Source organism: Lathyrus oleraceus, chromosome 5 (genome assembly GCF_024323335.1).
Source record: "Lathyrus oleraceus cultivar Zhongwan6 chromosome 5, CAAS_Psat_ZW6_1.0, whole genome shotgun sequence".
Classification (NCBI taxonomy): domain Eukaryota; kingdom Viridiplantae; phylum Streptophyta; class Magnoliopsida; order Fabales; family Fabaceae; genus Lathyrus; species Lathyrus oleraceus.
Window position 1 is genome coordinate 496,795,601 of NC_066583.1, and position 18,998 is coordinate 496,814,598.

Below are 18,998 nucleotides of genomic sequence, written 5' to 3' on the forward strand. Positions count from 1 at the left end.
CATGTAAGACCCTAATTTTGACCCTAAGATCCCTCATGGCATCATATCATTGCACATTGCATTTGCCTCAAGGATCATAGCATCTTGGCTCCTTAACCCTTGGGTTAGGACTTGTGTGAGTTGGTTTGAGACCACCAAGCATGCTTGAATTGTATATTATTGCTTTTCTTATTTTGTTTACTAACCAAAAGCACAAAAATATGTCACTAACTTTGTTTATTTTGAAGCTCAAGCAGTCATGTGATCCAAAGCTCCTAGGATGGCTCATATGCCCATTGAAGTGGCCGGATGAAGTTGAAAGCAAGCATGAAAATGATTCACAAAGCTCTAAATCATCATATATGCCTCCCAAGTATCTTAATTTGTCAATTTGATCAAGATAAACCAAAGGGCTTGAGGATTGTTTCCCAAGGAAACCCTAATTCAACTGTGCATTGAATGTGCCTTGCTCATGAAGCAACCTCAACCTATGATCAAATACAATCAAGGTAAGTTATTTCATTCATCATTTTATGCATATATGAGCTTATGTGAGTATCCTCAATCATTCATTCATCAAGATTTGAAGTTTGGACTTGAGAATGTTGATCAGTCAATTCATCTGACTATTTTGAAATCCACTAGACCTAACTTTTGATGTGTTTGTCAAATGAAGATGACCCAAAGATAAAAAAACGTTCTTAAGAACCATATTAACAACTTTCATGTTCATCAAAATTTTTAATTTGAAACTTGGAAGGTCATCATTCATTTCAAAATATTATAGGTCATTTTGACTAAAACCCTAATTTTAGGTCAACTTCCCAAGGACCTAACTCCTTCATTTTTTATGATTTTAAGGTAGGACCAAGGTAATTGGAAAGTTCAAGATGTATAATTCAAATGTTATGTTGGACAAAATTTCATAATCCTAAAATAAACACATGTGATAATACAAAACATCATAGGTCACTTTGGACCAAAGTCATTGAAATGTGAAAAAGTCCAACTTCAAGTGCCCATAACTTTCTCATAAAAAATCCAAATAATGCAAAACTTAAATCCAAATTGATTTTATTGAAAAGATATACAACTTTTATGTTGAAGGTTTTGTCATTTGAGGCTTGCATCATTGAAACATAAGGGCTTGAAGTTGGTCTATTTTGGCAAAATTCTCATATACATGTGTTTGTACCTTGAACTTCATGGCATATTTTCAATAATTTCCACACTCCAAATGGATTTTTGTTCAACATAACATTTGTTCCTTATGTCAAGACCTTTCCAACCATTACCCACATGCCTATGTTTCAATTTTGCAAATGGCATTTTCAAAGAGGTGAAGTTTTAGGTTCAATTATGCATAACATGTGAAATCTTCTTGCATACTGCATTGCCTTGCCAAATGCACGTCCAAACTTCATCCATTTGTGTTCAACACTCAATTGCAAGTGGTTTTGGGCCTCACATGCGCCTGTACAGGCCCATGCATGGAGGAACCAAGCTCATGCACACACGAGTTTTCTCCTTGCTTGCATCAGCCTTGGCTATAAATAGAATGTTTGCTTCACTTCAAACTTCAACCTAAAGGCACCTGAAGCTCTGCACATTTGAATCCCCAACCCTCCATTAAAGGAATTCTTATTTTTCTCTACAGTTTTCAAGCTCAAATTTCAACTTCATTGGTTGATCTTTGACTTACAATTCCTTAGTCTGGCTTCCTTGTTACTTCAAGATCAAGCTGCATTAAAGATTTGGACTGGATCAAGCACTGAAAAGCTGCACTTCAAAGGTTGGTTCTCCAACTGTTTTCCTTCGAATCTCCCATATTATAGTGCATTGCTTGGTTTGGTTGGTACCTCTGAAGTCCTCATGTGAGAGGCAATTGATTTGTGCTTTTAATTTTGTGAATTGAGCAAGTTCAGATTGAGTACCTTGTTTTTCCATCTCAAATTTCTCCTTTTATGAGAGTCTTGAGCAAAAACTAAGGTTACAGGGATGATGTACATCACCCCAACTTTCGAATGCTATGTGGATTGCGCGTTTTTGTTGAGGTTTAAAAACCTGTAACAGGTGGCCGGAACTGGCCTTCTCATCGGAGAAGACGGTGGTTTCCACCACCGTTCCCACGCGTCCAAGCCTCAACCATTGGATCTATGTTTCCAGATCTAATCTCAGTGCTTCATTGTTATGACTTTCTTTTAATCCATATGTCACGCTGTTGACTAGGGTGTTCCATGAGCGCGCGCTTCTCAACCACCAGATGAGCCATGTCAATTAATGAAATAAGATTTGACGCCTCAGGCTTTTTTTGTTATTTTTAATTTCTGTTTTAATTTTCTTTTATTTTAAAAATTCGTAACTTCTTTATTTGGAATCACAAAAATATGGGACCAATTGTAAAAAAATTCTCTTAAATTCTAGTTTCTAAAAATGATTTTTAATTATTTTTGTGATTCCATTTAATATTTTTGTGAATTATTTCATTTCTGGTTATTTTTAATTCATTTAAAATACTTCTTGATATTCAAAAATGCCAAAAATATTTTCTTAACATATTTGGATGATGATGAATCTATGAAAAATATTCTCATCAATTTCTGAATTGATTTGAGATTTAATTGAGATTTTAGTTCAATTATGTTATTTTTCTTCATTTTTAATTGTTTAAAATTAGTTTCTGTTTTCAAAAAATGATGAAATTTTTTGTCAAACCTTGTTTGACCATGATAGACTTATGATGATCCAATTGGACTTTTCCAAGTTGATTTGAATTGGATTTGAAGTTTGACCTTTATTTGTTCATTTTATTTCAAGTATTATTTTAATTCCAAAAAAATACCAAAAATATTCTTGTTATTTCTTGACTTCTAAGCTTCATTTCACTTCTGTTTACCATTGATTGATGTTGATTCCATTCATGTTTGATCAATGTGTTTTGCTTATGTCATTTGAATTTCATTTATGAACATTCCATTTCCATCTTCTTCTTCTTCTTCTTCTTCTTTCTTTTTGACCAATGAGTTAATGATTGGTGGTTAGCCTTGACATATGAGAGGCTTAACCTTCTTTGATCCAAATAAAATTCATCTTGATCAAAGATCAAGTGAATTGCTTTGCATTAAAGATAGGTTGCTTCTTGGTCAAGCAAAAAACCTAAATCCATACAAGGTCATTCTTCTTTTCTTTTGGCATGGCAAGTTGTAGGAGCTTGGCTTACTAGTCATGATCTCTAACTTGTGTTTATTTGCCTATAGTTTTATTGACCGGCCTCAGATAGGTGTGACTACTATATTAGTCCACTTACGATTGCTTCACATAGCGCTAAATTGCCTTATGGCACACTAACACTAACTACTAATTACTAACTTTTAATTCAAGCATTTAATTCTTGCAATTTACTTTAATGCAATTTAATTTCTTGCTCATTAATTCATTTATCTTTTCCCTTTGCTCTCTTGAGCTCATGTTTATGATTAATGCAATTTTCCTTTTGCTCACTTGAGCACATTATTGTGTATATACTATTGCCTTGTGCTTGTTTTGTTTTTTTGTGTGAACCCAATGCAAAATGGAGAAAGGACTTAGATTTAGGATCTTACCTATGCTAAATGGAGTTTCAAGAGCAACTAGGCCTCATGCCTTTAGAATGCTAAACATGTTGAAGAGCAACTAGGCCTCATGCCTTTAGAATGCTTAATCTTGGAAGATGAATTGAAAGTACCCTAATTCTAAACTCACTATTGTCCATTCTTTTTATTTGCATTGTGGAACTTTTTGATTTGTGTGTTCTTGTGTTATAGGGATTCTAAACTTGAGCCAATTAGAAGAACCATTGTCATGAGCATCCAAGATAAGAGATACAAAAGCCAATTTGAAGATTCCTAGGAGCTTGATTGAATATTTGCTTGATTGCTTGAGTTATTTGCTTATTGCTTGCTAAGTCCAAAGGAAAGGAGCAACTTGGATCATCTTTATGATCTCAAGAAGGGAACTCCAAGTGGTTTTATTTCTCTTCCCTCATCTTTGCATGTTTAGGACCTAGCCCTTCTCTTCTTCTCTCCACTCTAACCCAAGCCAAACTCTTTTTGTGCAAACATTGACATTGCTTTCAAAATTAGAAACGTAGACACTATGCCTTTGATTTTTCAAACTCTTTTCATAACACTTATTTTGAATTGAATCTTAAGTCAACTTTGACCTTATTTTGTGAATACTTTTCATTTGTAAATACAACTTACCCAAATTGTTTTTATGGTTCCAATGACCATTTGTGTTAAAGCTTTTCATAAACATTAGGTTTGAGTTATCATAGAGGTTGATATAATACTCACTTGTATCCTTAGTGTTGGATCATAAGTCTTCCATGCTTATTATAGGGTTAACCCCTCACTAGCATGTTGAAGCTCTCCTCACATGGTGGATTTGGGGTTCTAGGTTGAGTTTTCTCCCTTTGATAACAAAAGACCTTAAGGATTTTGAACAATCAATTCACCAACTTCTTTTGAGATTTTTTTCCCCGAACTACGAGGTTTTGATCCTACCTTTTTAAGATGATACGTAGGCAATGGGTTTATCCATTCAAACACAAAATTGTAAATAATTTGTATATTCTTCTCTCATCTCCCTAATCATGTTTGCACAAATATTTTCACAAATACCAACCTACCATACAACATTTGTAAAAAGGGCTCCCTTAGAGTACTAAGGATGTTTTGGGTGCTTAAAATCTTCCCATTGCATAACCAACCCCCTTACCCAGATCTCTGATATTTTTATTAGTTTTTGATTTGATAAAACTTCTCGGTTTTTGTTCGCTTTCTAACATTTCCTTTGGATAAATAGAACTGTGGTGGCGACTCAAATTGTATGATTTACTTTTGATTTAGTCAATAAATCTAAAGGTAACGAATACCCCGCTACACATCATTACCTTGGTTCTGCAGTTGAATACTCTATATGCTCTACTGTTTGTAGAGTATCCCAGAAAAATCCCCTCTTCACTTTTAGGATCCATTTTTCTCCTCTACTCACAATCTTCCATAATATAACATCTACTTCCAAATACATGGAAATATTTCACAGTTGGCTTTCTTCCTTTCCATAGTTCATAAAGTGTAGTAGATGTGCCAGATCTGATAGTCACTCTATTAAGGATATATCAGACAATGTTCATGACTTCAACCCAAAAATGATATGGTAGTTTCTTAGCATGAAGAATGTCCCTGGCACATTCTTGAACTGTCTTATTCTTGCGATCAACCACACCATTTTGTTGAGGGGTGATGAGTGAAGAGAACTCGTGACTAATTCCTTCAGAGGTGCATAATTCCTCAAACTTGTTGTTTTAAAATTCCTTCTCATGGTTACTTCTAATTATGACAATGCCACTATCATTTTCTCTTCGAATCTTTTGATAGAGTTCTTTAAACACTTCAAACACTTTTGACTTTTCTTTAATGAAGTTCACCCAGGTGAACCTTGATAAATCATCAACAACAACATAGGCATACCTCTTTCCTCCTAGATTTTCAACCTGCATAGGTCCCATCAAGTCCATATGAAGTAGCTCCAGAACTTTTGAAGTGGTCAGAGTTGGAACTTATTGTGTGACATCTTTGTTTGCTTTTCTATTTGACATTCGCCATAGATTCTTCCTTCATCAATTTTTAGTTTGGGAATTCCTCTGACTGCTTCCTTTGACAAAAATTTCTTCATATCTTTCAGATGTAAGTGAACAAGCTTTTGATGCCATAGCTTAGTCTCATCCTCTTTTGACACTAGGCATGTGGAGAGACAATTTGTTTCATAAAGCATGCGCAAATTGAATCGGCTTCATTTGCATGCATGCACCATTTAGATTGACGCCTTAATTCAATGTCCCACATGCTTTAGAGGGTGTCGTTACCGGGATTTCACGATAACAAATTAGGGACTAAAGAGATGCCAAAAAGATGAAAAATTAGAAGAGTCGCCACCGAATTTTATTTAGTTTACATCTATCGGAGAAGCGTGGGATAATAGTCGATAAAACCCTCGAAAAAGCTACGCGTACGGGAAGCGCTAAAAGGGAATAAGGAATCGGTCTCACAACCGATATTTGGATTCAGAAGTCGGTTACGCGAGGATAAGGTATTAGCACCCCTCACGTACATGGTACTCCATGGGAACCATTTGGGTTGTTTTACATACATTGAGATTTATCTATCATTGTTTTATTTTCAAAAGAATATGTGTGAAAGAGGAGATGTTTTATTATTATAGTGCTCACCAAGGATTGGGGCCCTTGTGCCCACGTATCACTCATTCGAGGATGAGGAATCATAGCTCCGTAGTTCAGAGTAGAAAATGTTTGTGTGTTGGTTAATTTTACCTTTGAAAAAAGGGTTTTTAGAATGATGCCCTAAGGCACAAAAATGAGTTTGATGAGTTGTATTGTTTTTACCTTGAATAAGAGTTTTATGAAAGAATGTTTGTGCTTATATTATACTAAAGTCTATGGGCAGAGGTGATTATTCTAGACAACAAACAAAGCGTCTTGCGTCCAAAATAATCAGAGTAAGGGTAGTAATGATCCATTCTTACTCATTCTCCACCACTTAAGACTCGTGGCGCACAATAATAATCGTAATTTTATTGTATTTTTGAATTTGATTATGAAAATGTCACTTGACGTTGGATGAAGGGTCTGTTTTATTTGATTATGAAATTTGACTTATGCAACATGAATGCAAAGTAACCAACAAGAAAATAAAGAGTCTCATTGTAAGGTATCCCAAGAGAAATCCTTGTGTATGCAAAAGTGACCTAAGCTAAACAAATGATAATGGTCTTACAAATATGTCCCCCTAAGGTGGTGTCATGATGTCGTTCTTACAACATGAATCTAAGTTACGGATGAAAATCCTAGTGTTTACAAAGTACCACAAAAGAGAAAAGGAAAGCCTTCAAGCAAAGATCCTAAATAGAATTCTCTAAGTCCAAGTGATTAATGAGTGGAGTGAATATTTTTGGTCTTATCATTTTATCATGCTTTTGTTGTTTTTAATGTTTGATAATAATAAAAAAAATAACAAGTAAAGAAACATGCATGATGAATTTGTACAATGATGATGGTAATGAGTACTTGAATGTAAATTACAAGGTAATGACATAAAAGTAAATTACAAGATGAAGAATAACAATATAACAATAATAATGGTTAGTGGATATAAATGATATAAAACAAATAACAAGTTAATAGTACCAAAATAACAATAAAAAATGTTAATGATAAACAAAGTTAGTGAAGTATAATTAATGGTTAGTAATATGTGCAAAATGAACATTTTGAGAACTATTTTTCAATAGGTCAAAAAAGACTCAAAATATGACAGATTATTGGATAACTTATCATTGATGCAAAGTATTGAAAATGATTAAAGAATCAACTAATAATAGATTTGTAACAAAAAAAGTTATACAACCCTGAGTCTATCTATCAATATTTTAACAAATTGTGTCACTCAAATAATTATGATTTGTTTTCACCCCTTTTTTATTTAGCAAGATAGTAAGAGAGTAAATAAATTAGCATAATGTAAATGACATGGTTAGATAACAATAAACATAAACATACAGTACTTGAAAATAAAATGAGCAGTAAAATTAATTGCAAGAAAATAAAGTGCAATAATATAAATGTTAGAAGTTAGTAGTTAGTGGTTAATAAAATAACAATAAGCAAATGGATTAGCAAGTTAATGTAAAGAACAAGATTTCATCTATACATCAAATGACTCAAATATGGTTGAAATAGAGGTAATCTATCAATGCCTCAAAGTATCATGAATGATCTATTGATCAATCAATTATAGGTTTGAAACATTGAAGATTTAATCAACTCTAAACAACAATGACCATGATCTAATAGACCTTATTAACCAAACAAATGTAACTACAAGTCCACAATAAAAGCAAATAATAACAAACACAAAGCAAGACTAAAAAAGGTGAACAAAAAGGTAGTAAGAGCAAGAAATCTCAAATAAAAGTGTGTAAACCAAAGTTAATCATTTTTTGCAAGCTTGAACCTAAACCCTCTCGAAAGAACAAAGAAGAATAACCAAATTTTTTTAATACAAAACATAACAAAAAGGCTAAAAAGTTTAAGCTAAAATCATTACCCAAAAAATGTGAAAAAGCTAGGTTGAAATGATGTTGAGCTTGAATGTGAAGCAAGGGGTTTGGGACGAAAGTATTTATCGTGGAAGCTTAGTGAAGGGGCTGAGTTATGAGTGTTAGAGAGTGGGAAGTTTTAAGGAAAAAAGGTGAAGTGGAAAAAAGTTGGTGGGGGTGACTTTTGGGAGAGAAAGATTTTTTGTTTTGAATTAGGTTTAGAGAGGAGAGTGAATGATGTTTGGACATAATTTTTGGGGGATAGAAAGCATGGAAAATGAGGGAAAATAGTGTCCCTATTTATAGGGAAAACAAATGGGTAAGTGGGTGAAACAAAAGCCACTATGTGTGAAAAACAAAGTTACTGATGTTGTTTGTGCAGGTGTAATCGACTACCATGATTAGGGTAATCGATTACACCAACCAAAATAGTCTGGGAATCTGAATTCTGCCAGTGTAATCGATTACCATGATTAGGGCAATCGATTATACAAACCAAAAATTGATTTTTTTTCCTTATTTTGTTAGTTTTTCTCATGTGTAAATACCATGCCTTGAGCCCATGCAATATGCCTTTAGTTATGGATATTAATGCAATTATGGTGATGTAACAATGAATGTATGTATGTGTAATAGGGTCATGGATAAAATAAAATTCGTATGCGGGTAGGGTAAATTTTGGGGTATGACAGTTGTCCTTATTTAATTTTCTCAGACTTGAAGATATGGATAGCGAAGGCTTCCAATGTGTTCAAGATAAGAGAGGATTAAATATTAATATGAGTAACTGGAAATTTTCCCTGCCGGGAGATGATAGGGTTAGGATTTGTTGGGGATTATGCATGGTTATGATGATTATGCATGCAATGCGATGTGTGCATCATAAGTATATTCTCAAGGAGGAAATTTAGATATTAGAATTCCAAGAAGATTGAGGTAAGAAAACTCCACTGGGGGATGAGAGAAAGGGTAACTACCCCTAGCTACGGCTGGAGAACAACAAAATGGAGATTCCTAGCAACGATTGGGATATTTGACTCAGTTGGAGAGAAATGACAAGGTACAGTGATGATTCTTAGCGACGGTTAGAATACTCGATTCTATGGGGAAAAGAAGTCGTTTAGTGACGATTACTAGTAATTGATGGAATACCTAACTCGATTATATATACAACTTTCCACGAAGGTACAATGACGATTCTTAGCGAGGACTAGAATACCTGACTTGACTGCGGAAGTAAACTTTCCATGAAGGTACAATGATGATTCTTAGCGAAGGCTAGAATACCTGAATCGACTAGAGATACGACTTTCCGTGAAGGTACAATGACGATTCTTAACAAAGGCTAGAATACCTGAAATCTGTCGGAAAGATCAAACAGTTTAGTGTCGATTCTTAGTAACGGCTAGAATACCTGAAATCCATCGGGAAGATCAAACAATTCAGTGACGATTCTTAGCACCGACTAGAATACCTGAATCTGCTGAGGAGAATATAGAAGTCCAATGACGATTCCTTGCAACGACTGGAATACCTGACATCTCCTAGGAAATGGAGCATTTCAGTGACGATTCCTTGTAAAGATTGGAATACTTGGATTATGTTGGGAAATAAATGAAAAGATGATTCTCGGCTATAAATGTCTGACTTGGCTTGGGGAATGAGCCCAAAATGCCTCTTGTCTGAAAAAAGGAAAGTTCAGTGATGGTGATGACTTTTTGGGGATGGAAGAAGTAAAATGATGATTCTTAGCAACGACTAGAATACCTGACTCTTCTGAGGAAACTTGAAATGAAACGAAACAGTTTAGCAACGATTCTTAGCAATGGCTAGAACACACGGCTCTGCTTGGGAAATGTTTTGAGGATGAACATTGATTATATTGGGAAAATTCCTAACAACGATTGGGAAATTCCGAATTCTGATGAGTTAATTTTAGTTAATTAAGGAGATACTTATGATGTTATGTTATGTATGCCAATGCGTGTTTGGGCTTTCATGGGGGAATGTATGAAATGCAGGGTTTGCAAGTTATGCCAAGTATGATTGAGCTATGCGGGGGAGTGTATCTGAGGAATGTGGTAAGGTACCACGCGCTTAACTGATTTTTGGTATACCATAAGATATGGGCCACATACACTTAAGTGGTCTTTTTAGCTTGCAGCCCACACAAGTGGTTCTATAAATAGAACCCTTGTGCAGAAGCATCTCACTTGATGAAATTTTGTTTCTGTCTCTCTCTCTCTCTCTCTCTCTCTCTCACACACACACACACACACACACACACTCAAAGCCTTCATTTGTAGAAGCTAGCACTGAGACTAAAGGAATCCATTCGTGTGGACTGAGTAGAGGCGTTGTCACCATTCAACGCTCGTGGTCACTCCTTAGATCTCCATCAAAGGTTTCAATAACCACAAGAGGTTACTGTTTCCATCACTGATAATGCCCATTCGTAAGGATCACTAAAGGAAATTTTTTTAATTTTCGTTGCGTTTTGGATCGCAATTTTCCTTCACATAGCAAGGGCCAAATTTTGTGACAGTCTTCATCAACCCAAAAACTTCTATAAGTTCTACAACCTCCTTACATTTTAGGGCATCCTTACCGAATTCCCTCTCCAGGGCTACCCTCCTTTGAATAACATACCTCCACCTTTCAGCAATTTACATAATGTAAAGAAACATTGTTCAGTGGAGCCTTGGGCACAGCAACATGAGGCTTCTTTGTAGCATATCTTTTTATAGGCGTGATGTCCTGGACATCCTTTTCAACATCAAACTTAGAATCACTAGAAGATACAACTTTCCTCTTTCTAGTAGGGGTAACAACTTTACTCCATGATCTAGTGTGACAAACAGGAGATTTTCCTATGGAGCTTCTAGAGGGATTGATTTTCAAACCACTAGATTTTCTTTTCATCTCCTTGGAGAGAGAATCTTCAAACACCACTGCCTTTCCTTTTCGTCTCTGCAGTCTCTTGGCTATACCAGGAGTTACAATATTAGTAAGAGGTTCTTCATCGGAAGTTAGTTCATCAACATTGATAATATGATCAACTTTCTTTTTACTTCTTCTCTCATGAGTAGCATGCTCAGGGACACACTCATCAGCCTTCTTCTTACTCCTTCTTTCAAAAGCAGCATGTTCAGGAACACTTTCCTCAACTTTTTCACTAGAATCATTGTCAGGGCTAGTTTCTTTTTCCAAATATGTTTGAACATCTGGAAAAACATCTAAGTTCGCTTCCTTTAAAACAAATGTAAAAAACTTCATAAGTTCCTTATAAATGGCACTCCTTTCCGCTTCCGTTGGATTCTAAGTGCCACCAACATGCATAGTAGGGTTTCTCATTTTAGACCCTTTAGACCTAGACCCTTCTTCAACAACAATTTTATCTTTACTAGGGATTATAGGTCCAAAAGACTTACTAGAAGTCTTGACATTCTCTGACACAAAAGGCGTAACTTTCTTCTAAGGGGTGGATGAATTATGGATAAGGAAGTAACATCCAAGACCAGATCAGCCAGGTTGATCATTTGGAATGGTTCATTTTCCCTAACAGTTGGGGAAGATGATCCACTGGTTTCAGTTGGGACATGAATGTGTGTGGGTGAAGATTTTTTCGACATTTTAGGTAACACTTGATGCAGATGGAATTGGGAAAGACTCTTGAGAGAGGGTGAGCACAGATATCTGGAAAGGAATGAAGCGTTTGAATGGAAAGGGTACCGTATTTTTGTCCAACAGGATACACAATGAGGTAAAGGGTTTAGGTAAGCGTGTCTAGTGTAATGATGAGATTTAAAATTCTATCTGACTCACTTAAATAGTCGTAATTGCTATAAATGCTCATTAACACAAATCCCAAGTTTTCCTCTTAATTTTTCAAAGTGAATTGCATCCAAGGCTTTGGTAAAAATGTCTACAAGTTGATTCTCCATGCTAACATGCTAAAATGTTATGAATTTCTCTTTAACAAGTTGTCTGATAAAAGGATTCCTGGTGTCAATGTGTTTAGTTCTATTGTGTTGAATAGGATTTTTGGAGATATTAATAGCACCCAAGTTATCACAGAATAATGTCATGACATCTTGTCTGACATTGTATTCAGTCAACATTTGTTTCATCCATATTAGTTGAGAGCAGTTGCTGCCAGCTGCTATATACTCAGCTTCAATAGTAGATAGGGATACACAATTATGTTGCTGAACCATGAAATCAAATGTTTCCCAAAAAGAAACATCCTCCAAAGGTACTCTTGCTATCATCAGCACTACCTTCCTAATCAACATCACAATACCCCACTAACATGGAATTAGAATCATGAGAATACAACATTCCATAATCACTTGTGCCATTCACATACTTTAGAATCCTTTTTACTTGATTGATGTGACTCACTTTGGGTTCTGCTTGATATCTAGCACAAACTCCAACAACAAAAGTTATATCTTGTATGCTTGCTGTAAGGTATAGAAGGCTACCAATCATGCTTCTATATAAGCTCTGATCAATAGTTATGCCATTTTCATATTTAGATAACTTCAAGTGAGTAGGTGCATGAGTTCTTTTGTGACTAGCATTCTCCAATCCAAATATCTTCACAATACTCTTTGCATATTTGCTTTGACACAGAAAAATGGAGTCTTCCATCTGTTTGACTTGGAGTCCAGGAAATTACGTTAGTTCACCTACCAAACTCAATTCAAACTAAGATTGCATTTTCTTGACAAAATGTTGGACCATCTCATCAGACATTCCTCCAAAAACAATATCATCCACATAGATCTAAGATATCATAAGTTTTCCATCCTTATCTTTGACAAGAGAGTCTTATTAATTCCATCCTTTCTATATCTATGGTTGATGAGAAACTCAGTCAATCTTTAATACCAAGCTCTTGGAGCTTTTTTTAAACCATACAATGCCTTATTTAGTTTGATCACATGATTAGGGAATGTAGGGTCAACAAATCCTTTTGGTTGTTCAACACACATCTCCATTTAAATAGCCATTTAGAAAGGCATTTTTAACATCCATTTGGAACAACTTGACTTTAAAAGGCATGTCATTCCAAGTAACAATCTGATAGACGCTAAGCAAGCCACTGGAGCAAATATTTCATCAAAGTCCAGTCCTTCCATTTGGGTGTATCCTTGAGAAATGAGTTTGGCTTTGTTTCTGGTAACAACCCCTTGTTCATCTGACTTGTTCTTATACATCCATCTAGTGCCAATAACATTTATTCCTTCAGCTCTTGGAACCAAATCCCACACCTCATTAATTTTGAATTGGCCAAGTTCATCTTGCATAACATTAATCTATAACATTAATCCATAATTCATCAGTCAAGGCCTCCTTGATATTCTTGGGTTCAAATTTAGAAATAAAAGAGGCATTTAACACAACTTCCCTTGATCTGGTAATTATCCATTCATTTAGATTTACTATAATAAATTCCTTAGGATGATCTTTCTGGATTTTGATGGAAGGCCCTTTGTTAGTTGACTCAGTCTCTATAGGTTCAGTATTAGCACTTGAGACTGCAACATCTTCTGGAACATCATTCATTGATGTTTCAACATCATCTGTGACATCAACTTCGTTAGTTAAGTCATCCATAACAATGTTTCTGGATTCCATCATGTAAGACCCTAATTTTGACCCTAAGATCCCTCATGGCATCATATCATTGCACATTGCATTTGCCTCAAGGATCATAGCATCTTGGCTCCTTAACCCTTGGGTTGGGACTTGTGTGAGTTGGTTTGAGACCACCAAGCATGCTTGAATTGTATATTATTGCTTTTCTTATTTTGTTTACTAACCAAAAGCACAAAAATATGTCACTAACTTTGTTTATTTTGAAGCTCAAGCAGTCATGTGATCCAAAGCTCCTAGGATGGCTCATATGCCCATTGAAGTGGCCAGATGAAGTTGAAAGCAAGCATGAAAATGATTCACAAAGCTCTAAATCATCATATATGCCTCCCAAGTATCTTAATTTGTCAATTTGATCAAGATAAACCAAAGGGCTTGAGGATTGTTTCCCAAGGAAACCCTAATTCAACTGTGCATTGAATGTGCCTTGCTCATGAAGCAACCTCAACCTATGATCAAATACAATCAAGGTAATTTCTTTCATTCATCATTTTATGCATATATGAGCTTATGTGAGTATCCTCAATCATTCATTCATCAAGATTTGAAGTTTGGACTTGAGAATGTTGATCAGTCAATTCATCTGACTATTTTGAAATCCACTAGACCTAACTTTTGATGTGTTTGTCAAATGAAGATGACCCAAAGATAAAAAAACGTTCTTAAGAACCATATTAACAACTTTCATGTTCATCAAAATTTTTAATTTGAAACTTGGAAGGTCATCATTCATTTCAAAATATTATAGGTCATTTTGACTAAAACCCTAATTTTAGGTCAACTTCCCAAGGACCTAACTCCTTCATTTTTTATGATTTTAAGGTGGGACCAAGGTAATTGGAAAGTTCAAGATGTACAATTCAAATGTTATGTTGGACAAAATTTCATAATCCTAAAATAAACACATGTGATAATACAAAACATCATAGGTCACTTTGGACCAAAGTCATTGAAATGTGAAAAAGTCCAACTTCAAGTGCCCATAACTTTCTCATAAAAAATCCAAATAATGCAAAACTTAAATCCAAATTGATTTTATTGAAAAGATATACAACTTTGATGTTGAAGGTTTTGTCATTTGAGGCTTGCATCATTGAAACATAAGGGCTTGAAGTTGGTCCATTTTGGCAAAATTCTCATATACATGATTTGTACCTTGAACTTCATGGCATATTTTCAATAATTTCCACACTCCAAATGGATTTTTGTTCAACATAACATTTGTTCCTTATGTCAAGACCTTTCCAACCATTACCCACATGCCTATGTTTCAATTTTGCAAATGGCATTTTCAAAGAGGTGAAGTTTTAGGTTCAATTATGCATAACATGTGAAATCTTCTTGCATACTGCATTGCCTTGCCAAATGCACGTCCAAACTTCATCCCTTTGTGTTCAGCACTCAATTGCAAGTGGTTTTGGGCCTCACATGCGCCTGTACAGGCCCATGCATGGAGGAACCAAGCTCATGCACACACGAGTTTTCTCCTTGCTTGCATCAGCCTTGGCTATAAATAGAATGTTTGGTTCACTTCAAACTTCAACCTAAAGGCACCTGAAGCTCTGCACATTTGAATCCCCAACCCTCCATTAAAGGAATTCTGATTTTTCTCTTCAGTTTTCAAGCTCAAATTTCAACTTCATTGGTTGATCTTTGACTTACAATTCCTTAGTATGGCTTCCTTGTTACTTCAAGATCAAGCTGCATTGAAGATTTAGACTGGATCAAGCACTGAAAAGCTGCACTTCAAAGGTTGGTTCTCCAACTGTTTTCCTTCGAATCTCCCATATTATAGTGCATTGCTTGGTTTGGTTGGTACCTCTGAAGTCCTCATGTGAGAGGCAATTGATTTGTGCTTTTATTTTGTGAATTGAGCAAGTTCAGATTGAGTACCTTGTTTTTCCATCTCAAATTTCTCCTTTTATGAGAGTCTTGAGCAAAAACTAAGGTTACAGGGATGATGTACATCACCCCAACTTTCGAATGCTATGTGGATTGCGCGTTTTTGTTGAGGTTTGAAAACCTGCAACAGGTGGCCGGAACTGGCCTTCTCACCGGAGAAGACGGTGGTTTCCACCACCGTTCCCACGCGTCCAAGCCTCAGCCATTGGATCTATGTTTCCAGATCTAATCTCAGTGCTTCATTGTTATGACTTTCTTTTAATCCATATGGCACACTGTTGACTAGGGTGTTCCATGAGCGCGCGCTTCTCAACCACCAGATGAGCCATGTCAATTAATGAAATAAGATCTGACGCCTCAGGCTTTTTTTGTTATTTTTAATTTCTGTTTTAATTTTCTTTTATTTTAAAAATTCATAACTTCTTTATTTTGAATCACAAAAATATGGGACCAATTGTAAAAAAATTCTCTTAAATTCTAGTTTCTAAAAATGATTTTTAATTATTTTTGTGATTCCATTTAATATTTTTGTGAATTATTTCATTTCTGGTTATTTTTAATTCATTTAAAATACTTTTTGATATTCAAAAATGCCAAAAATATTTTCTTAACATATTTGGATGATGATGAATCTATGAAAAATATTCTCATCAATTTCTTAATTGATTTGAGATTTAATTGAGATTTTAGTTCAATTATGTTATTTTTCTTCATTTTTAATTGTTTAAAATTAGTTTCTGTTTTCAAAAAATGATGAAATTTTTTGTCAAACCTTGTTTGACCATGATAGACTTATGATGATCCAATTGGACTTTTCCAAGTTGATTTGAATTGGATTTGAAGTTTGACCTTTATTTGTTCATTTTATTTCAAGTATTATTTTAATTCCAAAAAAATACCAAAAATATTCTTGTTATTTCTTGACTTCTAAGCTTCATTTCACTTCTCTTTACCATTGATTGATGTTGATTCCATTCATGTTTGATCAATGTGTTTTGCTTATGTCATTTGAATTTCATTTATGAACATTCCATTTCGATCTTCTTCTTCTTCTTCTTCTTCTTTCTTTTTGACCAATGAGTTAATGATTGGTGGTTAGCCTTGACATATGAGAGGCTTAACCTTCTTTGATCCAAATCAAATTCATCTTGATCAAAGATCAAGTGAATTGCTTTGCATTAAAGATAGGTTGCTTCTTGGTCAAGCAAAAAACCTAAATCCATACAAGGTCATTCTTCTTTTCTTTTGGCATGGCAAGTTGTAGGAGCTTGGCTTACTAGTCATGATCTCTAACTTGTGTTTATTTGCCTATAGTTTTATTGACCGGCCTCAGATAGGTGTGACTACTATATTAGTCCACTTACGATTGCTTAACATAGCGCTAAATTGCCTTATGGCACACTAACACTAACTACTAATTACTAACTTTTAATTCAAGCATTTAATTCTTGCAATTTACTTTAATGCAATTTAATTTCTTGCTCATTAATTCATTTATCTTTTCCCTTTGCTCTCTTGAGCTCATGTTTATGATTAATGCAATTTTCCTTTTGCTCACTTGAGCACATTATTGTGTATATACTATTGCCTTGTGCTTGTTTTGTTTTTTTGTGTGAACCCAATGCAAAATGGAGAAAGGACTTAGATTTAGGATCTTACCTATGCTAAATGGAGTTTCAAGAGCAACTAGGCCTCATGCCTTTAGAATGCTAAACATGTTGAAGAGCAACTAGGCCTCATGCCTTTAGAATGCTTAATCTTGGAAGATGAATTGAAAGGACCCTAATTCTAAACTCACTCTTGTCCATTCTTTTTATTTGCATTGTGGAACTTTTTGATTTGTGTGTTCTTGTGTGATAGGGATTCTAAACTTGAGCCAATTAGAAGAACCATTGTCATGAGCATCCAAGATAAGAGATACAAAAGCCAATTTGAAGATTCCTAGGAGCTTGATTGAATATTTGCTTGATTGCTTGAGTTATTTGCTTATTGCTTGCTAAGTCCAAAGGAAAGGAGCAACTTGGATCATCTTTATAATCTCAAGAAGGGAACTCCAAGTGGTTTTATTTCTCTTCCCTCATCTTTGCATGTTTAGGACCTAGCCCTTCTCTTCTTCTCTCCACTCTAACCCAAGCCAAACTCTTTTTGTGCAAACATTGACATTGCTTTCAAAATTAGAAACCTAGGCACTATGCCTTTGATTTTTCAGACTCTTTTCATAACACTTATTTTGAATTGAATCTTAAGTCAACTTTGACCTTATTTTGTGAATACTTTTCATTTGTAAATACAACTTACCCAAATTGTTTTTATGGTTCCAATGACCATTTGTGTTAAAGCTTTTCATAAACATTAGGTTTGAGTTATCATAGAGGTTGATATAATACTCACTTGTATCCTTAGTGTTGGATCATAAGTCTTCCATGCTTATTATAGGGTTAACCCCTCACTAGCATGTTGAAGCTCTCCTCACATGGTGGATTTGGGGTTCTAGGTTGAGTTTTCTCCCTTTGATAACAAAAGACCTTAAGGATTTTGACCAATCAATTCACCAACTTCTTTTGAGATTTTTTTCCCCGAACTACGAGGTTTTGATCCTACCTTTTTAAGATGATACGTAGGCAATGGGTTTATCCATTCAAACACAAAATTGTAAATAATTTGTATATTCTTCTCTCATCTCCCTAATCATGTTTGCACAAATATTTTCACAAATACCAACCTACCATACAACATTTGTAAAAAGGGCTCCCTTAGAGTACTAAGGATGTTTTTGATGCTTAAAATCTTCCCATTGCATAACCAACCCCCTTACCCAGATCTCTGATATTTTTATTAGTTTTTGATTTGATAAAACTTCTCGGTTTTTGTTCGCTTTCTAACATTTCCTTTGGATAAATAGAACTGTGGTGGCGACTCAAATTGTATGATTTACTTTTGATTTAGTCAATAAATCTAAAGGTAACGAATACCCCGCTACACATCATTACCTTGGTTCTGCAGTTGAATACTCTATATGCTCTACTGTTTGTAGAGTATCCCAGAAAAATCCCCTCTTCACTTTTAGGATCCATTTTTCTCCTCTACTCACAATCTTCCATAATATAACATCTACTTACAAATACATGGAAATATTTCACAGTTGGCTTTCTTCCTTTCCATAGTTCATAAAGTGTAGTAGATGTGCCAGATCTGATAGTCACTCTATTAAGGATATATCAGGCAATGTTCATGACTTCAACCCAAAAATGATATGGTAGTTTCTTAGCATGAAGAATGTCCCTGGCACATTCTTG

General features: G+C 35.0%; 1 protein-coding gene across 1 annotated transcript; it reads right to left on the reverse strand.

Moving 5' to 3' along the window:
• Positions 1-10,794: 10,794 nt before the first annotated feature.
• On the reverse strand, positions 10,795-13,782 carry LOC127081570 (uncharacterized). The gene is made up of 3 exons (XM_051021817.1): positions 13,588-13,782; positions 13,248-13,460; positions 10,795-11,385 (listed from the first exon to the last, which is right to left on the reverse strand). Exons 1-3 carry the CDS (start codon positions 13,780-13,782, stop codon positions 10,795-10,797), a joined length of 999 nt encoding a protein of 332 aa, XP_050877774.1.
• Between the last annotated feature and the right edge of the window lie 5,216 nt (positions 13,783-18,998).